General features: G+C 31.9%; 3 protein-coding genes across 4 annotated transcripts; 1 reads left to right on the top strand and 2 right to left on the bottom strand.

Moving 5' to 3' along the window:
* The first annotated feature begins 83 nt into the window (after positions 1–83).
* On the top strand, positions 84–6,241 carry LOC11409018 (transcription factor E2FA). Of its 2 annotated transcripts, none has more exons than XM_024777508.2 (14): positions 84–474; positions 1,537–1,723; positions 1,829–1,882; positions 1,998–2,083; positions 2,174–2,262; positions 2,380–2,434; positions 4,079–4,131; positions 4,218–4,268; positions 4,379–4,427; positions 4,552–4,620; positions 4,717–4,793; positions 4,951–5,182; positions 5,390–5,456; positions 5,565–6,241. In XM_024777508.2, the coding sequence occupies exons 1-14, from the start codon at positions 274–276 to the stop codon at positions 5,687–5,689; spliced, it is 1,395 nt and encodes a 464-aa protein (XP_024633276.1). In that variant the 5' UTR covers positions 84–273; the 3' UTR covers positions 5,690–6,241. The 2 variants fall into 2 exon arrangements, with proteins under 2 accessions (XP_024633276.1, XP_003592452.2); XM_003592404.4 differs by having other exon boundaries at positions 85–474; positions 4,555–4,620.
* A 2,541-nt stretch (positions 6,242–8,782) lies between these two features.
* On the bottom strand, positions 8,783–9,670 carry LOC11419342 (blue copper protein 1a-like). The gene is made up of 2 exons (XM_003592405.4): positions 9,442–9,670; positions 8,783–9,264 (listed from the first exon to the last, which is right to left on the bottom strand). Exons 1-2 carry the CDS (start codon positions 9,602–9,604, stop codon positions 8,960–8,962), a joined length of 468 nt encoding a protein of 155 aa, XP_003592453.1. The 5' UTR covers positions 9,605–9,670; the 3' UTR covers positions 8,783–8,959.
* Positions 9,671–14,611: 4,941 nt separating this feature from the next.
* Positions 14,612–15,499, bottom strand: LOC11422287 (blue copper protein 1a-like). The gene is made up of 2 exons (XM_003592406.4): positions 15,271–15,499; positions 14,612–15,093 (listed from the first exon to the last, which is right to left on the bottom strand). The coding sequence occupies exons 1-2, from the start codon at positions 15,431–15,433 to the stop codon at positions 14,789–14,791; spliced, it is 468 nt and encodes a 155-aa protein (XP_003592454.2). The 5' UTR covers positions 15,434–15,499; the 3' UTR covers positions 14,612–14,788.
* Between the last annotated feature and the right edge of the window lie 7,322 nt (positions 15,500–22,821).

Here is a 22,821-nt window from a genome sequence, read left to right as displayed (position 1 = left end):
TAATATTTTGTTTTTAATTTTGTCTTATTTGGTCACACACACACACACTCACCCATACACTAACTCATGTAGTCACGTAGTTATTATTAAGTTTCTTCCCTCCACATCTATCCGAAACAAAATTCCCTCCCTTCTTCCCTCCTTCATTCTCTTCTCTCTTCTCTCTTCTCTCTCTAAACCCCACTTTCTCTCTCTAAAACCCTACTTCCCCCCCAATTTCTCTCCGATCATTTTCCATTTCCGTTTCCACTCCGATTCTCCGCCGTGACCGTAATGTCCGCTAACGCTGGACCTTCCGACCGTGGCTCGCCGATGCCGACCGGAGCACAGATTCGGCCGCCTTTGAAGCGTCATCTGGCGTTTGTTTCGACCAAGCCACCGTTTGCACCGACTGATGAGTATCATACTTTCGCTGCTGTTGATTCTAGGAAAGTCGCCGATCATGTCAATGAAGCCGTTATTGTTAGATCTCCGGTGTGTTCTTCGTTTTAGTCTTTCTGTTCTTCGATTTTGCTTTGTAATTTTGTTTCGTTAATTTTGCTTCTTCGGAATTAGAAGGTTATGTGTTTGTGTTTTTGTGTTGTTTGTTTTGTGATTTTTTATTTTTTTATTTTTGTGGAAATAGTTGGATTCGTGTTTTATATGCTTTTGATTTTTGTTTATTGGAGTGAAATTTTGTTTGATTCTATTATTAGTTAATTTGTTGTTATTATTATTATTAATTATTAATTTCACTTTGAAATGTTAAAATTATTTCCTAACACTGGATCTGAATTCAAACTGGTTTAATTAAAATTGGAGGGATTTTCTGAGGCTTTGAAATTTCACTAGTATGGTAGTTCTGTGCAAAATTGTGTCGAAAACATTTTCGGCGGATACGATTGTTGTACATTGGTATGTTCATTTTGCAATTTTGCTCTTGAACATATGCTTATTCTTGTTAACTGGTGCATGCGAGTGTGTGTTTGTTTGATAGGTGTAGTCTAATGCTTGGCTCGGCAGCACTGACACTTTTACCAAAGGCGTGTTTGGTGTTTGACACGCGATCGTGTTTGACACTGACGCATGTGATTACATTCAATTATGTCATTTCTTTTTAAATTATTACCGTTGTCGACGTGACTGTGTCAGTGCTTCATAGATACTTGGTGGTTATGTGCAAAAATGTGTTGATTTTTGGCGGATAAGATTACTGTTCATTGGTTGAAATTGAATGCATGTTTACTCTTGTTAACTGATATAGAGGTTTTTGTTATGTGTAGTTCATAAACTTTGAGTGCCTTGGTAATGCTCACTTATGAACTCTTTTCATTTGTGTCTTAATGTAATGAGATTGAATTGCTTAGTTTGCTTGTTAACTTTTATAGCTAGCATTGTTATAAACTTGTAACTGTATGATTAATTGCTACTTTTGCTTAGTTGTTTGAAATATACCACTTCCATTTCACTGATATATTGATGCTCTTGTGTGTGTATCTTTGATCATCACTTTTCTCTTGCTAATCTTATTGTTTATGAACATGATGATGATCCTAGGTCATAAAGCGGAAGAATGGAATGAATGAAAGTGAAGGAGACTCGCAAAAGTCAAGTAACAGCCCTGGATACAATGCAATGAACAGCCCCTTTAAAACTCCTTTGTCTGCAAAAGGGGGAAGGGCAAACAAGTCAAGGGCATCCAAAGAAGGCAAATCATGTCCTCCAACACCTATCTCAAATGCTGGTCAGAAATTTTCCCGATTAACTTTCCATTTATCTACGTTATGTTCAAATTGTAATTTGCTTCTTTCTTGTTTTACCCCAGCTTATAGTTTCTGATGACATGCAGGTTCCCCTTCCCCGCTTACTCCTGCTGGTAGCTGTCGTTATGACAGTTCCTTAGGTAATTTTGGAAGCAATTTTAATCAACAAGCTCTTCACATTCACCTTCTGGATATGTATTAGTGTAGTTATTTCTGTAAGAAAAAACATGAGAAACTTATACAAGAACGTCACAGGTCTCTTGACAAAAAAGTTCATCCATTTGCTCAAGCGTGCTGAGGATGGTATTCTTGACTTAAATAAGGCAGCAGAAACTTTGCAGGTCCGTTTTTTATACAAATGATTTTGACCAATATATCTGTTACCTTTTCTTTTTGTATCCTACATGAATTTAAATTCTCCTGTACTATAGGTGCAAAAGAGGAGGATATATGACATAACTAATGTTTTGGAAGGCATTGGTCTCATCGAAAAGAATATCAAGAACAGAATATATTGGAAGTAATGTGACACATTTTGTAATTTTTCCAAAATATATATGGCTTTTCTATCGTTTAGCTTAAAGTTTAGATGTATGTGTTTAAACAAAATTCTTACGTTAAATCTTGTGCCATGCAGAGGAATTGAATCTTCTACGCCTGGTAATGTGGATGGTGATATCTCTTTGCTTAAGGTAAGCGATGTAGATGTTTTCTTGAGACCTATTGACACATGGAACTAATTGTTATACAATTGTCTGTCTCAGTGACACGGCTCATGTATATTCATTTCCATCCATAATGTCAATTTGCTGCACTCAACATTTAACGGCTCGGGCTCTTGTTGGTCAAGTTCCACGTTTATATTGATGCTATCAATATTAAAAAGGATTAGTAATGAAGGATAGCATCAATCTTGTGATAAGGGATATAGATAATGTTTCACTGTTGTTTTCTAATATTGATAAGGGTAGAGATTTGAGTTGAAAGAAGCATGAGAAACTCCACATGAGAGAGAAAGTTTGAGAGAAGAGAGAAAATAAACTGAATATTAAACTGTAACTGAATAACCACCACTAGCTCACTGAGGCTGAAGGCTTTTCTGTCTCAATGGAGAGTTCTAGAGTACTCACAATACAGTGATAAAAGACACATACTCATTACATTACCTCCTCAAGCTCAGGGTGGTTGAGGCATAGGCAGTATCCTGGGATTGTTTCTAAGTAAACTGAAACATTGAGTAGACAGAGGCTTACTCAGAACATCATCTACTTTGTCCAATGCCGGACCACAAAGTAATCAAGTTAGAGCCAATACAAATGCATGCCGCAGAAGTAGAATGACTGTTATCAATGTTTGAGGCCCAATCAGCATCACAGAAGACCTGCAAAGTGAACGGGTCATAGGAGAATGAGACTGCAGCAGAAGCCCATATGTGTCAGTACCTTGTAGAATGTGAAGGATTCTTTTAACCAACTTCCAGTGTTCATTCAAAAATTCAATACTAAAATACCTCTGACCTCACCTTTTCTCCCCTCTTCTCCTATATGCAATAGAGGCTATCCCGCTACTGTTGCTCTATTGCTATCCCAGTTTTGGGGTCAGCCACTCTGCGCAGCTATCTGAGATTAACAACATAGAATACCATAAGCTAGTACTGGATTTGGGACCTCTTTCTTTAAATTCTTCATGTTATCAGACACTTACGGGGCCCCTTATCTATCTTACTATCACGTGTCCAGAGATCACATACTCTGCATATTTTAAGCCAATTAATGCAAGAACCATGATGTGGACATTGTAACGCTGCTATGTGTGTTCTTTGATATAAAGTCCTCACTCGGTTGATTAATTATCTTGTTAGAGGAGAATGTTCCACAACTAGTTGAATATTGTAACTCAAACTAGGTTTCTTGTCCATTAACCCGAAGATCAGTATCAGGTTACTTGATAAAACTTGGCCCATCTCACATAATCCCCATGCTCCAATATGAGGGAAAGAAAGAGGATAGCGTCAATATGTTGTGATAAGGATAAGGAGAAAATTTGATTTTTTTTTGTTTTTGCATGTTGATAAGGGTGGATATTTGAAACTGAGTTTCATAGTTTATTAGTAAGATTATGTATATCATGTTGTTAAAGGCACATGTATGCATAGGTGATTATGTATGCACTGATCAGTCAAACCAAAAATACATACATTTTATTAATTAGAATGACTTAGTGGCATAGCATGTTATAACATAATGAATTATGCTGTCAGCCTTGTTGCTTTGACTTAGAAGCTACCTTGCAACATGTTGTTAATTGGCTGTTGGCCTTGTGGCTTTGTCTTGCAGTCGGAAGTTGATAACCTTTCTCTGGAAGAGCAGAGACTAGATGATCAGATAAGGTTATATGTTTGCTTTACATTACAAAAAGGAGAAATTTACAATTACTATACTGTTGTCTAATGCTTTTGAACCATTTTGTTAACAGGGAAATGCAAGAAAGACTGAGAGGTTTGAGCGAAGATGAAAACAACCAGAAGTAATCTCCCATTTAGTTCTTAGATTCATTTTTGCTTTGTCCTCCTTCCAGAAGGAAAAATATTGTTATTGATAAATGATAAACTTAAACCAATTTTCAATTCCTTTTAGGTTCCTTTTTGTGACTGAGGAAGATATTAAGGGCCTACCTTGCTTCCAGGTGAGTTCTTTTTTTTGCATTGCACTCCAACTTTTTCCATTGTTATTATCAACATTGTTGTGTTCTCCTTTCATGCTGTTATTGAGGTTTTTCTTTTTATTTAATACTAGTGCATTTCTTGTAGCAGAATGAAACTTTGATAGCAATCAAAGCTCCGCATGGAACCACCTTGGAAGTTCCTGATCCTGAGGAAGTAAGTTTAGGGAATCAACTGATGAAAGGTTCATGATCTTTGTAAAACTAGTGTTTCTGATACATGATGGAAAATTAATGCTTCCATATGCATTAGGCCGTTGACGAACTACAGCGGAGATATAGAATCATTCTAAGGAGCACAATGGGTCCAATTGATGTCTACCTTATCAGGTATAGCTACTTTGGCTGTTCATGATTTACGGGGGATGCTAATTACTCCTACATATTAGTAATTAATATATATATGCATACTTTTGTCTAGTTTTGTAGTTTATCTTTTTGATAATGCATTCTCCAGTTAATTTTGGAATTTTTGAACTGTTTTCAGTCAATTTGAAGAGAAATTTGAAGAGATTAATGGTGCTGAGCCCCCCGCAAGCTTCCCTCTTGCTTCAAGTTCAGAGTCTAATGAGCAACAAGCGACAGAAATGGTACCTGCTGAATGCAGTGGAAAGGAACTTGAACCTCAAGCTCTGCTCTCTTCTCAGACATACTCTGATTTAAATGTTTCGCAAGAGTTTGCTGGGGGAATGATGAAGATTGTCCCTTCAGATGCTGATGTAAGTATATCACAGCCTTGTGAGGGTTCCCCCTCCACTTCATACTGGGGATTTTGGGCTGCACTTGTCTAAATCCTTCGTATTGATTAAACGCTTTGGATGTGGTCCTGCAGTTGTTTTTATAGTATTTAATGATTGGTTAAGTGTGATTCTTTGATGAAATGCAATGTACTGCATTCTTTGCTGATATTTTTGGTAATTTTGTAGAATGATGCAGATTATTGGCTTCTATCAGATGCTGAAGTTAGCATAACAGATATGTGGAGAACAGATTGTATCCTTTTTGTTTTAATGCTTTTCTTCAATGCTTTTTCTTTTTTCTTCATGTGTCTTATGTCTTATTTGAAGTAATATGTATGATTCCTTAACTCCAGCATAACAGCTAATGTTGATTGGAGTGGAGTGGACATGCTTCATCCTGACTTTGAAATGCTCTCGAGGCCACAAACTCCATCGCCGGGACTTGCAGAAGCACCATCGACTGTAGCTAACCCTAATCAGAGATGATTTTGACTTGTCCGTTATCATTAAGTTAGAAAGTATGGTCATCATCCTCTGTATTGAGGGGAAGCTACTTCAATAGAGTAATTGCTAGCTAGCCTTGTGAATGTTGAGGGTGTTGTCAGGAGCTGTTGAGTTTCAAGCTGAGAGTTCTTACTACACTTCAAGTAAATCACCGACTCTCTCTTAGGCTTAAACGAGTTATAGTAGACGTAAGCTTGTGGAGAATTTAGCTTAGAAGTTAGAGAAGTTGCGATGAGTATTATTACAGAAAATGTTGCTACTGCACGAAATGCAAGGTAGGTAGACTCGACGATCAGTATATGTATCTGGACAAGTTATTAGCCATATTTGAAGTGTGGCATAGTGGGTCATTTTTTATTTTTTTTTCCTTTTTGAAAAGGAGAAGCTGCTATGCAGATGCTGACCCCAAACAACTTCAAGGGTGCACTGGATATTGTTAGGACAGGACTGCCTTATTATTCAATTATCATTCATGCTTGTAAACATTTCATAAACAATCTGCTGATAAAATTATGTCATTATTATCCGGAACTACTCCCGCTTTTTCTATCGTTTTGTTTTATCTTTGGGATTCTTATTGCATGAAGGCATACACATGTTTGAGCTTACGATAGTTTCGAAAGCATCTGGGGATGTGACCACTCTGCTATACGATTTCAAGCATATCCAAGTGGGAACAGGGATTTTTTGTTTTTTCAATGAGCTGCTGTGTTTGGTAGTCAGGGACATTCGATCGACAGGTGTTGTTAATGATTGCTATTGTAGTAAACTGTTTGTTGAAGCAAGCAAGTTAAGTCCTTCATTGGATAATAAGGAGTGGATGCATGCTGCAATATCATAGGATGTATCGGGACTAAACTAGTCTAGAGGCTACGTTTGCTAAAGCTTGTAAAGTAAACACCAGAGTTTTGAAAAGAAGACATGATGTCAATAGTATGATAATATGGTCACTTAGAAAAACAACTCTGGTGTCGCAGTCCCCTTGTTTGCAAACGTGTGATTAGCCAATCAAGATTTTTTAAGAGATTTCAGCCTTGATTTTCTAACATAGTCAAATCAAAGGCATGAAGAGTCTTGAAGTTGAAACCCACACCACCACAAGACTTATACATAACCGATCCATAACACCGCAGGACCTCCCCATTAAAAGGAATTCAACAATGTTTTCTATTTTTCCAAATTCAAAAAAAATATAGGTCGGAATGAATTGCAAAAATGATTTTATGAGCACTTATCTGCTAGCTTTAGAAATGTTTAAAACTTGTCAAGAAGTAGTAATTTGCGGACATAATCTTTAGAAATTAAATTTTGCTTTCATGTTTCTACCAACGATACAAGACCTATAGAAGTATTTATTACTCCCTCCCTTTGTCCCTAAATATAAACATTCATTTGACTATAAAAAACACCTTTTATGAAGGTGTCTTTTAGCAAATTATTATATTAGCATTTGTTAAAAGACACCAACTAATTTTTATGAAGGTGTCTTTTAACAAAGTTATAACTAAAAAGTGGAAATCACACCTTGAGGTGTGGGTTGCTAAAAGACACCTTCATGGGTGGCTTCTAGCATAACCATATATATATATATATATATATAGAGAGAGAGAGAGAGAGATAGGATCCACTGACACCAGGTGTCAACGGATTCGTTGACATCAAATCTTAAACGTTCATTTCTTTTAATCTAAAGGTCAATAATTTTTTAGCAAAATCTTAATGTGGCCATTCAATATTTTATATCTCACTTTTAAGACTATTTATTATATTATCTCTCATCAATCTCATTCACATTCTTACCTAAAGCCTTATGTTTCTAACCTTTTTTCTTTCTTTCTTCGTTTCTTCCATTTATCATCCATGATGTTTCCATCATTTGCCATTGTTGGAGGTAGAAATTTCATGATTCTTGAAATTTTAGTTTGTAGAACTAGAAAAAATTATCATTGAAAAAGTTAGGTTCCCAAATTGTGGCATACGATTTGTCAAACTTAGATTCAAGGTTTATGTTGAAAAAATTTAAATGCTAACAGATGCTTGATTCATGTGGATAAACATAAAACAATTAAACAACCATGAATCGATTCTTTAGTTAGGTTACTAAATTGTGGCATATGATGTGTGAATAGCAGATTCAAGGTTTATGTTTAAAAAATTTACATGCTAACTAATGCTTGATTCATGTCACAGATAAACATAAAACAATTAAACAACCATGAACCAATTCTTTTGTAAGATAATATGATGCTGGTACAGGATATATCATTGAGAAGAAGACAAGTCCCATTTAGGAAACAAAAGGATTTTTATGAAAGGAGATATGAAATACTTAATGTCCACATTAAGATTTTGATGAATAATTATTGACCTTTAGATTAAATGAAATGAACGTTTATGATTTGGTGTCAACGAATCCGTTGACACCTGGTGTCAATGGATCCTATCTCATATATATATATATATATATATATATATCCTTAAATATGTCACTTTTCAAGTTACTTCTTTCAAAGAAACCCCTGATTAATACTCCATCCGTCTCACAATTATTGTCTCTTTAGCATTTTTTTTCCTTCTCAAAATAATTGTCACTTTACAATACTAATGCAACATTTATTATTTTTTTCCCACTATTATACCTTTATTTATTGAATTTCATCCAACTTAACTATTCCACTAACTACAATTAATAAAGGTGTTGTAGTAAATACTATTAATTTTACCGTTGAAATCAACACAATTAATCATTTCCTTAATAATCGTGTACAAACCTTAAACGACTAATATTGTGAGACGGAGGGAGTACCATAAAGTATTACTGTTACCGATTATCATTTTACAAATGTCTCACGAAGGATTCGAACTCAACACTTCGAGATTAGAAAGTTAAGCTCGGGTTTGGATTTTAAAATATAGTAGTGTTAGTCACCTATTGTTATTTGGAATTAATTATAGACTGTGTATAAAGATTTGAAATGTATTTAACCCTTTCTTCGATTACTTTATGGTACCTCCCATTCAATTAATTCTCGCAATGGCTAAGGTTTAAAATTGAAACTTACAAAAATACAGGAGTAAACTAAAAATCAAGATAAATGACTATAAATTTATTTTGGCCAAAATAATCATCACATGTAGTTCATTTAACAAAAGCAAAAAGAAAGAAAAAAAACAATACTTGCCAAATGGTCACTAGAAACTCTTATTTGAATGATAAATTAAATCAAAGCATAAGAAGTGAACTTGCTCTAACTAAAAGAAGGTTGCAATGGCAATTGTGGCTACCATGATGACTCCAAAGATGGATGATACAATAGAGTGAGCAGACGAAGAAGGCGAAGGTGCACCTTCTTCTAGTACATTGATGACAAGCTTCATTTGACGAGCAGCGCAATGATTTGCCTTTCCACATACATACCACTTTCTTCCTTCGGTTTTCAGTTGAATAACGTCCTTTCCGGTGGAAAGTGCTTCATTTTCTGATGGAAAAGTGCAGCTTTGAAAGAGTTTACCATCCACTTTGAAGACATTGTGCTTGGTATTATCATAATTGAACACTGAAATAAAAAGATATAAAAGAGAAAAAGTTGAATTTTAAATGGCAAGTTCTATATGCAGAAATTTACATGTTCTTAAATATTGCTAAGCAAACAATATTATAAAAATTAACTAATTAACTATCTGATATGAAGCACATTATGCAAATAATGGTAGTGCAAATCAATTTTTTTTACCAAGGTTGTCACCAACACGAAAAACTTTGTCTTGGGCCCATTGAGTGTAGTTGAAATCAACGGTCCAACCCTTTTCATCACCCACAACGTGATCAGCTGCCATTGCTACTGAGGAAAGCAAAACCATGGAAATGGCAAGGTAGATTGCACGAGAATAAGTCATTTTATCAAAATTTGAGTGTAAAATAAGTATTTTCCTTTCTTAAAATCTCAATCAAATGCAGAAGTTGCTAATATATGATATGCAAGTGTTATTGCTTTGATGAATTGTTATTTATAGTGTCTTTGTATATTGATCTTAACGAGAATTAAAATATATGAAGCCTTGCAAATAGCAATAGGACAAGTACCGGATTAGGTCGGCTTATATTTTCTACATTTCAAAAGTTCTAGAGTAAATAATGTTTGATCCTTGTTTTAGATATAAGAAAATGCTATCTAATTTAGATTTTCAAAAAAATAATTCATTAAGTTTAATTATCAGAAAAAGTTAAACAATTAAAATAGTTCATGATCCATGGAAAGACTAAAAAACCACTCTCTCCCAAAATAAGTACTTACATTTACAAAATTATTGTCCTAATGTGTCCCAATGTAATAGTTACTGTGGACAAAAGACTAATAATTATGCCCTTCAGAAAAAAGAAAAAAAAAGTCTAATAATTAATGTGTACTAATTTTAAGAGACTATTTATAGATTTGTTTCCAAAGACTAAGATAGTTTGTTATAGGTTAAAATAAAAATAATTTTGATATAAATATTTTGGAGAATGTTGTTGGACAATCTTAACAAGATTGTAAATCATGCTTAAAAATGCTTTGTTTTTTGGTCTAGTAGACACGTAGCCTAATGACCGAAGCTCACACATTTTAAATGTGAAAAAATGAGGTGTTTGTGGTTTAAACCCAACCCCTGCATATATTATGCAATGTTAAGGTCACATGGACCAAATTATGCATATTATAATTATGGGAAACACTGACACATTGAAAGTTATCTTAGAATTTTATCTTAGAATTTGTGTATTCAACACATTGAAACAACAAAAAGCAACTTAATCTACATAAAAATTATCAATTGTTTATATTTTTGGATCCTTAACAAGCAAGACCTACAATTATAATAGCTTCTTACTAATCTGATTATAGATCCCGTAAACTATATTTTTATCTCTCTTCTATAGAAAATGATTTTCTTAAAAAAAAAACTAGGCTAAATGCAATTTTAGTCCTGTAAGTTTTCAAATTGTGCAATTTTGATCCCCCTAGTTCTTTTAGCAATTTAATCCTCCATGTTTACCCCTTTTTTGATTTTAAAGTCCCCACATCCATATTCATTTTTAAGAGAAACCTAAATCATGGTTGAAAAAACATTCAAGTAGAAAGCTATGCATATTAAATAGTTTATTATTAGTATGGATGAAAAAACATGGACACCATAAACTATATCATTTTTCTCTCTTCTAGTTAAGTGTTTTTTTATATATATAAAAAAAAAAAAAAAGCTAATCTAACATGGTTATTTCATTTTTAACAAAATGATATTTCTTTTAGAAAATTTTACAAACAAAAATAACTATAAGATGAAAATGGTTTAAATATATCTTAATCAAACGGCCCTGAATTGGATGCTACATGTTTTTCTTAGGATCGAATCTTTGCTCAACATTGATTAAAAAGAAAAAAAAAAATTCAATTGATCAAAAAGTAGACAATTAATTGTAAGTAGACAATCAATTTATCAAAAACTCAATTTATAAAAAAAAAACTCAATTTATCTGTAAAAAAAATAGTACTGTGAGTTCAACTAGAATTAAACTTTAAAGTAATTTGGCCATAAATGATAATTAAATAAATGTGCTTACAACTTTGTTTCTTTGTAAAAAAAAAAAAAAAAAGCCTTGGTTTTGGAACGGCAAGTAAATTCTTCAGCATGCATAAGTCAAAGAGAACAGAAAGATATTTGTTCCGACGGCCTGCAGCAATATAGTGCTTTTCTCCTCTTTCACAAAATAATCATCACATAGTTTATTCAACAAAATTCAAAAATAAATATTACATTAGCCAATAAGTCACTAGAAACTCTTATTTGAATAACAGATAAACGATATAAAGAAGTGAACTTTCTTGTAAAAAAAAAACAAAGAAGTGAACTTGTCTCTAACTAGAAGATGGTTGCAATGGCAAGTGTGGCTAGTGGATACCATCAAAGCCGTTCCTATGAATTTGAAGGCTCGACTCTGTAAGTAAAACTAGACCCATAATAAAATAAATATGCATTTTTAAAAAAAAAAATAGCAATCTTCTATTTAAATTGAAAATGAAATTCGTAAACATAAAAAATAATCATCATGGTAACTAACACAAAAAAGATCTATATTCTAATAAATAATATAAAAATACTTGTTCAGACGAATACCTTTATCAACCTTCCAGCTACTCAAGACGATTCTTCCTTCTTAAATTTACCGAAGCAAATTGATCAATCAACTCTTCATATTGTATATTTTCCAACATAGCATTCTCAATTGCTATCATTGCCATTAAATCTTTCTTGTAGCATGGCAGACCGCATGTAAGACTTCAACAACTTTGATTTTGAAAAAACTTCTTTCTACGGAGGTAACTGTCTCGGAAATAGTCAATCAACTTCTATATGCAACAATTGTATTAGAAAAAAAACTTGTGTTTTTCAAAAAAAAAATCTTAAAGTCTCAATAGCTCACATTTCTTCATCAGGCAAGATATCTTTTAGTGACCTTAACTCCACATATAGTTCTCTTCCATCAATATCAGATTTCTCGTTTATGTTTCAATGCATGTTCAAAATTACAACAAGAAGACTCTAAAGTCGCATTATCTAATGATTTTAACTTGTCAGAAGTAAACAAAAAATCAAAAACAACTTCATAATGTTGAAATTCTGGAAAGAAAAAAAAAACGTTTTTGTTTGGCCTATTAGGGGGGTAAATAAAAAATAAATAAAAAATTACAGGGGGTAAATAAAAAAATTTTTACAGGGGAAAAACCGGAAATGACCTATATTACAGGGGGTAAAGACCTATTAACCCTATTTTAAATTATCTCACATGGTCCTGTCCACATCATATTTCAAATGGAATGAACCACAATGACATAACTTTGCAAATAAAAGACTATTTTAATGCGTAAAAATGAGCAAATTAAAACCTAAAATAAAAATAGGGGATTAGAGTATGATTCAGTCCTTAATGGATTTTATTCTCTAGTGATAAAAATCTCATGTCTCCCACGCTTGTATAAATATTTTTCTATTTAGTCAATTGACGTTCTCTTTTTGTATTAACCCTCTGATTCTTAGGCTAAATGGTTCATTGTGATTCAGATTTTAGCCGAGAGTTAAGTAAAATTTGGTCAAGAATTGTTCTACTTAAGAATCGAACTCATATTATACTGAAAATTTTGTCATTTGCTAAAAACACATTTAATCTAGAACGTATGCACTATTCTTTTTCTATTTTTTTACAAGGATTATTTTGTTTTCTCTTCCTATTTTTTGTTTTTTTTTCCTCACTATTAAGACAATACTTGTACGATAGCTATACTTACTTATTAATGTCTCTCATGCTAAATACATAGTTATAAATTTCTTTAAGAAATAAGAAAATATTAGTTTAGGGTTTCTTATATATCGTTTGCATTTAAAAATTATTTTTAATCAAATTATGTTCCTTGTTCGCTAAAAAAAAGTGTTCGTCGCACTCAGTCCCTCTGAATTTAAATTTATGGCTCCACCCCTAGCTCTTATGTTGGGTATTTGTATTGACTGCATTATTGCTAAAATAAATATCCTTGACTGTGTTGTTGGAACCAATGTTCCAACATGTGTTTAGGCATCTCTGTAAGATGTTGGATACAATGTTCCAACATTCTGGCACGGTTCAGTGTGACCGTGTTCATACCTATTTGTATGTGCACCCTTTATTGTTTAAGGAAACAATATTTTCTTATCTTATTGACCAAGCAACGCGCATATCCATACAAAATCAGTTGTGGAATATTTCTAAAGTAATATTTATATTTTAGGAAATATTTGTTTTTGTTTTGAACGATCATAAAGATGTTCCGACATTTTAGGACTTTCCATATTTGTTTCTGATTTCTGTTTTGTAGATTAGCTGAACCGATTTGCTTTTTTCTGAAGCGCAACTAAAGTATTTAGCCCAAGCTGCTTCAGTATATAAGGGAGACTTCAAGACCTAATAGATCATTCAAGCCGTCATTCTAAAAAGTTTAGATTTTTAGGGTTTTGAGTCTACATCGTTTGTGATGCAAGTTTAGAACCTTTATTGTGAGCCTTACTTGTATCGTTTGTGATACATGTTTAGGACTGTGTGTTGAGTTTGATACTCTTGTGTACTACACCGAAGTTGTGAAACAAGGTGTTGGTTGTTTTTTGAAGGTAACTTCATCTTTGAGTTTGTGTTTAGGTTTGATAGGTTACAGGAGTTGTGACTGACCATAGGATAGTGAGATGAGATCTCAGATCTATAAGTTCCTAGGTTGAAGTCTATATGAATAAAAATTGGGCATCTCTCCTCAAATAGGGATGACAATGTGTAAATTCTAGGGACATTGGGTAGCTCAACTGTAGCTAAGAGATTAGGAGTTAGATGTCAGGGTTCAAACACAATCGAAAGAGAAAATCTTATTTAACAACTAGTTAATAACATATGACATTAAAAATAGGGTAAAATCGAGCTATCGTAATAATTGTTATTTTTTTAAATGGGATAGTAATAAGTTGTCAATTATTTATAAGAATGTAAAAATCTTTTTTTTTATTTATGAAAAATGACTATATAATATTGGTTGGATATATTGTTTTGAAAATGTTATATATCAATACAATGTTATTAATTCGTAGTTTTTTTAACGTTGATGTACTTTTCACTACTATAAATAGGAGTAGCCTCAAGGTATATATGATAACTTCGCATCTTATATTAAAGTCTTGTTTAAAACGTTATTTACTTATAATATCAGTGTCTTAAATGTATGCTCCCCTTGTTGAGTAGTTAATATTAGAAACGTATTTACCCCTTTCGTCAATTACTATATGGTACCTCCCATTCAATTAATTTCTCGCAATGGCTAAGGTTTAAAATTGAAACTTATAAAAATACAGGAGTAAACTAAAAATCAAGATAAATGACTATAAATTTATTTTGGCCAAAATAATCATCACATGTAGTTCATTTAACAAAAGCAAAAAGAAAGAAAAAAAACAATACTTGCCAAATGGTCACTAGAAACTCTTATTTGAATGATAAATTAAATCAAAGCATAAGAAGTGAACTTGCTCTAACTAAAAGAAGGTTGCAATGGCAATTGTGGCTACCATGATGACTCCAAAGATGGATGATACAATAGAGTGAGCAGACGAAGAAGGCGAAGGTGCACCTTCTTCTAGTACATTGATGACAAGCTTCATTTGACGAGCAGCGCAATGATTTGCCTTTCCACATACATACCACTTTCTTCCTTCGGTTTTCAGTTGAATAACGTCCTTTCCGGTGGAAAGTGCTTCATTTTCTGATGGAAAAGTGCAGCTTTGAAAGAGTTTACCATCCACTTTGAAGACATTGTGCTTGGTATTATCATAATTGAACACTGAAATAAAAAGATATAAAAGAGAAAAAGTTGAATTTTAAATGGCAAGTTCTATATGCAGAAATTTACATGTTCTTAAATATTGCTAAGCAAACAATATTATAAAAATTAACTAATTAACTATCTGATATGAAGCACATTATGCAAATAATGGTAGTGCAAATCAATTTTTTTTACCAAGGTTGTCACCAACACGAAAAACTTTGTCTTGGGCCCATTGAGTGTAGTTGAAATCAACGGTCCAACCCTTTTCATCACCCACAACGTGATCAGCTGCCATTGCTACTGAGGAAAGCAAAACCATGGAAATGGCAAGGTAGATTGCACGAGAATAAGTCATTTTATCAAAATTTGAGTGTAAAATAAGTATTTTCCTTTCTTAAAATCTCAATCAAATGCAGAAGTTGCTAATATATGATATGCAAGTGTTATTGCTTTGATGAATTGTTATTTATAGTGTCTTTGTATATTGATCTTAACGAGAATTAAAATATATGAAGCCTTGCAAATAGCAATAGGACAAGTACCGGATTAGGTCGGCTTATATTTTCTACATTTCAAAAGTTCTAGAGTAAATAATGTTTGATCCTTGTTTTAGATATAAGAAAATGCTATCTAATTTAGATTTTCAAAAAAATAATTCATTAAGTTTAATTATCAGAAAAAGTTAAACAATTAAAATAGTTCATGATCCATGGAAAGACTAAAAAACCACTCTCTCCCAAAATAAGTACTTACATTTACAAAATTATTGTCCTAATGTGTACCAATGTAATAGTCATCGACTCGGCGGGGGTACTGGGTCAATGGGTCAATGGTCGAACTAGTGAGTCATTGGTCGAACCGCATGACTGAACCGGAACCACTCGGATGACTCGGTTAGATAACTCGGTCCTTAGATTAAATTTATATAGTTATATAACCGGATTAACTCGGATTGAATCGGTGACTCGGTCACTTTAGAAACTAAAATAATGACCCCTGTAAAATAAGATAAAAACTATCCAACAATAATATTGAACCGGTCTAGCTTCTGACCCTTCTATCCAACAATAAGATAAAAACTAAAATAACGTTTTAGCTTCTGACCCTTCTAATTCCGGTTTTTTTTTTTTTTTTCAACTAACAAATCCAAAACGACGTCGTTTTGGTGAGCAAAAAAATAAAATAAAATTGAACCGGTCTGACCACGACTCGGCCGAGTCACCGGTTTTTACCGGTTTTGACCGAGTTATCTGCATGGCCGATCCAAATGATGGCTCGAACCGGCCTACCCACCGGTTCACGGTCCGACCGGTTCGAGCACTAATTTTAAGAGACTATTTATAGATTTGTTTCTAAAGACTAAGATCGTTTCTTATAGGTTAAAATAAAAATGATTTTGATATAAATATTTCGGAGAATGTTGTTAGACAATCTTAAGAAGATTGTAAATCATGCTTGAAAAAACATTGTTTTTTGGTCTAGTAGCCAAGTAGCCTAATGACTGAAGCTCGCACATTTTAAATGTGAAAAAGTGGGATGTCTGTGGTTTGAACCCCGACCGCTGCATATATTATGAAATGTTAAGGCCACATGGACCAAATTATGTTGTAATTATTGGATATTTCAAAAGTATTTTAGTTCAAGATTTATTGTTATCAATAATGAGTTTTTGCTCAATTTTATTGTGCTTGACCGTTTCCATTATATGCTTTTATGAAAGAATATTTTCAGTAATTTTATTTAACAATTCTTCAAAAGGAAATTGTATATGTGCTTCATACTGAGTCAAACACATTTATAACGTTCCTATTTATTAGCCAATTTTAAGGCATTATTTTTCTGAACCCAACAGTTGCAGATTGCCAACAAAACAATTTTGACTCACGTACTAAATGGGCGCCGTTTGAGGTATGCGACCCTTATGGGTCATGAATGGTAGGACATGCATTTACAAGATTTTTTTTTTTTTTTTTTTTTTTATTTTTTTTTTTATGCTGGTCTTATAACTTGCATTTGTAGGTCAAGCAAATATTAGTTATCTGTTGTTGCAGGTCATCATTAATATATTAATCACATGTAACTTTAAAAATAATTTGATGTATATATGTATGTGGTTTTTCCAAACGACAAAATTAATAGTTAACTTTAATATTTAACTATTAATTGTTTGTTTTTAAGAAAAAAATAATATAAATTTTTAAGTTTGGGGGACATTTTGCACATAAGTGCAAAACTTCAGGGGAATATTTGCAAAACGTCATGTTCACTAACAGAAAAATTTGACGGAGAGGGTAAATTGACTAACATTGTGAAATTTCAGGGGGTAATTGAAGTTTTGTTAATTTCAGGGGGGTAATTGATGAAACTTACAATTTCAGGGGGGAAATTGACTATTTACTCATTATTTTATTAAAGACAAAAATTAAACATTATACTCCCTCCGTCCCTCAATAAATGACCTTGTTGACAATATATATTATTGACTTAATATACTTTGACCATATTTTTCTACTAATTCACAAAGATAAATAATATCATGTAAGATGTTGTTGGAATCGTCTCGATGAATATTTTTAAAATATTAAGTTTTCATAATTTTTTTTAATAGAGAATTGAAGATATCAAATATAAAACATATGCATTGGTACGTGTGTCGAAGTCAACTAGATCATTTAATATGAGACGGAGGGAGTAATATACATTGCTAGTGGGTCAACATGTCTAAAGATCTATGCCATTAAAAACTTCTTTTCAAATCCAATGGCTAAAAAGCATTTTAGAAACAAAAAAAAAAAAAATGTAGTCACCTACGGTAGGAGACCCATTGAGGTCTCCTACCGTAGCCTAAGCCGTACTAAATGAATGTTACACGTTTTGACTTGGTTTTGTGCAGTATAAATACAAAACAATGGTGGCATTTACGGTAGGAGAGGGCAATAGGTCCCCCTACCGTAGGAGATCATATAAAAGGGTTTTTTTTTTTTTTTTTTACAATTAAATTGACATGTGTTTGTTGGTGGTTGGCACAATAGATACTAGTGTTGCATTTTTTTTTAGAAATGATGCATCCTCCGGTCACTATTATAAGCAAAAATCAACATTTTAGATTCATTCATTAAATGATGTATGCGGTTTATAATACAGACTACATACATCATTTAATGAATGTATCTAAAACGTTAATTTTTGCTTATAATAGTGACCAGATAGTGTATTTGTACAACCACTTTATGATAACTTTTTGACAACATTCTTTCTCATACTCACGTTATACTCGTATTCTCACTCTTTCCTTTTCTCTCTCCATTATTTTTACTAATGAAAAGAGAGAAAAGAAGTTGTTTGTCTCAAATGGATGTTCAAATATCACTATTTTTTTTAGGGAGTTACCTGCATGTTAGTTGTATTTAAGTAATGAGAAATAATATTTAAACAACTATTTTTTGATAATTATTGTGACAATTTTCTCTCTCATGTTTACATTAATTTTTTATTTTTTCTCTCTATTGTTTTTGTGTCAATACCTCATTTTCTTTATAAAATTTTGGTACATTACCTGAAATCTCAGCCATTCAAAAGTTTCATCCTATATTCAATGATTGATATCTATTTAAAAAAAAAAAAATCTCATTTTACAAAAAAAAAAAAAAAACAAGTCTCCTACGGTACATGAAAAGATTTTTATGAGTCTTATACACAACTTATTTTTCTCATCCAAAATATTGAGTTTCTGTGTTACATCTCCTGATATCTTTGAGATAAATTTGAGTTGTTCTATCATCTCCGGTTATGATTCATAACGGGGAAGAACTGTTGTATCCTGGGAGGATATGTGCTTATGAGGCGGATAAAATCCTCAAGGACGCTGACTATGTCACGCCTCAGGTTACATAATAGTATTTTGTTTTGCAGGTTTCCCCTAATTAAATTTGTGAAGGTTTTGTGGAATTGTGTCGACAACTAAATTCGATAAGTTCCTTTTACTTTGTTTCACTTTATTATTAGTCATATTTATTTGTTATGATATTTCTCTTTAATTTCTTATTTGTGATAATTCCACACCTAATTATAAAACAAATTATGCATATTATAATTATTGGAAATGCTAACACATTGAAAGTTATCTTAGAATTTTATCTTAGAATTTGTGTATTCAACACATTGAAACAACAAAAAGCAACTTTATCTACATGAAAATTATCAATTGTTTATATTTTTGGATCCTTAACAAGCAAGACCTATAATTATAATAGCTTCTTATTAATCTGATTATAGATCCCGTAAACTATATTTTTATCTCTCTTCTATAGAAAATGATTTTCTTCAAAAAAAACTAGGTTAAATGCAATTTTAGTCCCGTAAATTTTACAACTGTGCGATCCCCCTAATTTTTTTTTAGCAATTTTAGTCCCTATATTTACCCTTTTTTGATTTTAAAGTCCCCGCATCCATATTCATTTTTAAGAGAAACCTAAATCACGGTTGAAAAAACATTCAAGTAGAAAGCTATGCATATTAAATAGTTTATTATTAGTATGGATGAAAAAACATGGACACCATAAACTATATCATTTTTCTATCTTCTAGTTAAGTGTTTTTCTTAAAAAAAAAAAAAAAAAAAGAAGCTAATCTAACATGGTTATTTCATTTTTAACAAAATGATATTTCTTTTAGAAAATTTTACAAACAAACATTACTATAAGATGAAAATGGTTTCAATATATCTTAATCAAACGGCCCTGAATTGGATGCTACATGTTTTTTATTTAGGATCGAATCTTTGCTCAACATTGATTAAAAAGAAAAGAAATTGAAAAGAAAAAAAAAACTCATTTTATCAAAAAGTAGACAATTAATTGTAAGTACTATTCAATTCTCTTACCAGTAATTTAAATCAACTGACTTCTCTCTAGTTTATTGATAAAAGACTTCTCTACTTTATATTAATTAATATAAATATTGTTTTGAAAATTATAAATTGGTGAACATATTTCAAGCCATGAAAATTATGTGAAGAAAAGATGTACTAGCATATTGAAAAAGTTGGACTCTTCATTAAAAATAAACAGTAATTAGATGTAAATTTTTTCAAACGGCAACAAAAATAATGATCAGTCATAGTAAAACTTTGAACAATTACACAAGAAAAATATAGTGATAAAAAAAGAGTTTTGAATCATAGGTATACCAAAACTAAAAACTGGTCAAATTGAAAAGGGACAAGCTTAAAAATTAATTAAACGAGAAAGGTTGCTTGAGAGATTAAAATCAAATATAATGATTATGATAATGTTTTCTACCTAATTAAGTTTCTTATTCTTGTTGTGATTGATTACTTTGAATACATCATTCAAATAAATTATCAGTTGGAGACTTGTAATTAAAATCGATTATTAACTCAGTTAGAAGTCCTCATAAACTTAACTCAGTTAGTACGGACAACGTATAATATTGCAAGGTCACGGTTCAAACCCGGCCACCACAAAAAGAAAAAAAAGTTAGAAAATATTAACAACAGAGACCAAATGTTATTGTTTTTTTAGTTTTTTTTTTTTTAATTGAAGCATTTTTGTTCGAAAATTGCTCTTTAGTCCCTTGGATTGTTGGAGTTGGGATCTCTCCATTTATGATCATGTTCAATTATTCAATTTGAGTTAAACTCACAAAAAAGTTTGAAAAAGAATATAAAATGAAAAAAGATCCTTTCTCAAAACCCCAAAACCCTCTACTCAATTCTTAACCCCAGAACTATCGAGACATATTTACCTTTCGTTGGTGGGTTAGGTCTTGATGGTTAAATTCTATAACTTTTAAATGTTTGGACTTTACAATTCGAACCAGTCGTATTAATTAGACGCTAAAGGGTAAGGCCAACATAGTAACACTTTGGCCTCCTATTTGTTTTTTAATTTATTGGATACACTTCTTATTGCACTTTTCAACATTAAATTTATAAAAATTTCATCAAAAATAAATTTTATTTTAACAAAGATTAAATTGATTAACTTTCTTGTCAACTTAAAAAGAAGTAGGAAACCAAATTGATTACATAAATTTAATTTAATGAATGAGTTTATATTATGAAAGTTGTGGAAAATATAATGTAAACAAAAATTTGTAGGTTTACTAAAATGCTATTATGGTTGATAAAAAGCCAACCCAAAACGTGTTTGTGTTCTAAAATAGCTAAAAAGCAACAAGTTATGGTGAGGACTCTATGTTATGTCTTCAAGTTACGGTTACGACTATGACATCACACAGATATGGGTTTCAAAATGTATCTTTGGATGAAGATTATATCAATGAGGGACACTAATATCTTCCATAGTCTCACGTGTTTATGTTCAATGTCACATTGTTCATTTAGTAACTTCGATATAAATTCAATGATTAATTAATATCTTCATTGATTTACATGAATCACAAACAACCATGAAATATATCTTATCGTGCAACTTGTCCTTATATTGGTACCTTTGATAATCTTTTTCTAGTACAATACTAAACTTGATTAAACATTTTTGTGATAAAAGTGTATTTCTCAATTAGTGTTTGATATTATAAAGTACAACAAATATTTTTGTTATATAACTAAAAATGACTGCTTTCAAACTAAAATATAAATCTAGACTTTCATTTGGTTGGATTTAATCATCCTTAAACAACTTGGTATTTCTCCATTTCTATGTCTCTTTTTCAGTTTGTATTATTTTATAAAAGAAGTTTTTCTTCTGTGGTGGTCGGGATTTGAACCCTAAACCTTGCATATATTATGTATTATCTATACCAACTGAGTTAAGCTCACGATGACTTTATGTAAGGAGCATATTAACAAACAATAATTTCTTATATTGCAAAATACTCTTAAAATATAAATGGGGTTCTTTCCCCTCTCTAGTTGTGGATATCTTGTAAAAAATAATAAAGGCTAAAATATAGTTTTGGTCCTGGCAAATATGCCTCGTTTTGGTTTTAGTTCCTGTAAATTTTTTTTGTTGTTTTTGGTCCTTGCAAAATATTTTGTTTTTGGAAATAGTCCCTAAATATTTTGCAAGGACCTTTTTCAAAATCAAAAGATTTTGCAGGGACTATTTTTCTAATAAATGGGTTCAGTCATCATGTGCCACGTGTGCAAATCATCACTAAAGTGGAGCTAGGGACCAAAACCAAAATGAGACATATTTGCAGGGACCAAAAACAACAAATTTTTTTTTGCAGGGACTAAAACCAAAACGAGACATATTTGCAGGGACCAAAACCATATTTTAGCCAATAATAAATAAGCATTGACATACCTATTTAATTTCCTTTAAAAAAATAAATAAGTTGGAGTCACATTATAAAAACCAGGTTCGTAGATTCTATGTAACAACTTCATGAGAGTGAGGAATGCATGCAAGTAGTAGTTTTATAATGTGAGGGTTGGAGTTGGTGTCCCTACCCATATGATTGAAGGAACAGATTCTTGTTCCTACCTGATCCCCACGAGATCAGTTATGGACTTGTAGTAACTAGGTAAAAAATTTCAAGGGGGACCACAAAACTAGTTAACCAAGAATCCAAGATTACACACTATTCACAACATTTCTTGTACCAGAAATTCAATATGAAATGATGAACATTGTTTTTTATTTTTTTATTTTTTTCATTTTATTTGTTGGTATAATATATGTTTCATGGTATAAATTGCGGGTTAAAATTCCCACCATTTAGCAAAATAAATGATGTTTACAATTTAGAGAG

This window comes from Medicago truncatula, chromosome 1, assembly GCF_003473485.1.
Source record: "Medicago truncatula cultivar Jemalong A17 chromosome 1, MtrunA17r5.0-ANR, whole genome shotgun sequence".
Classification (NCBI taxonomy): Eukaryota; Viridiplantae; Streptophyta; class Magnoliopsida; order Fabales; family Fabaceae; genus Medicago; species Medicago truncatula.
The sequence above is the reverse complement of the archived record's forward strand: the minus strand, read 5'-3'. Positions and strand labels throughout refer to the sequence as shown.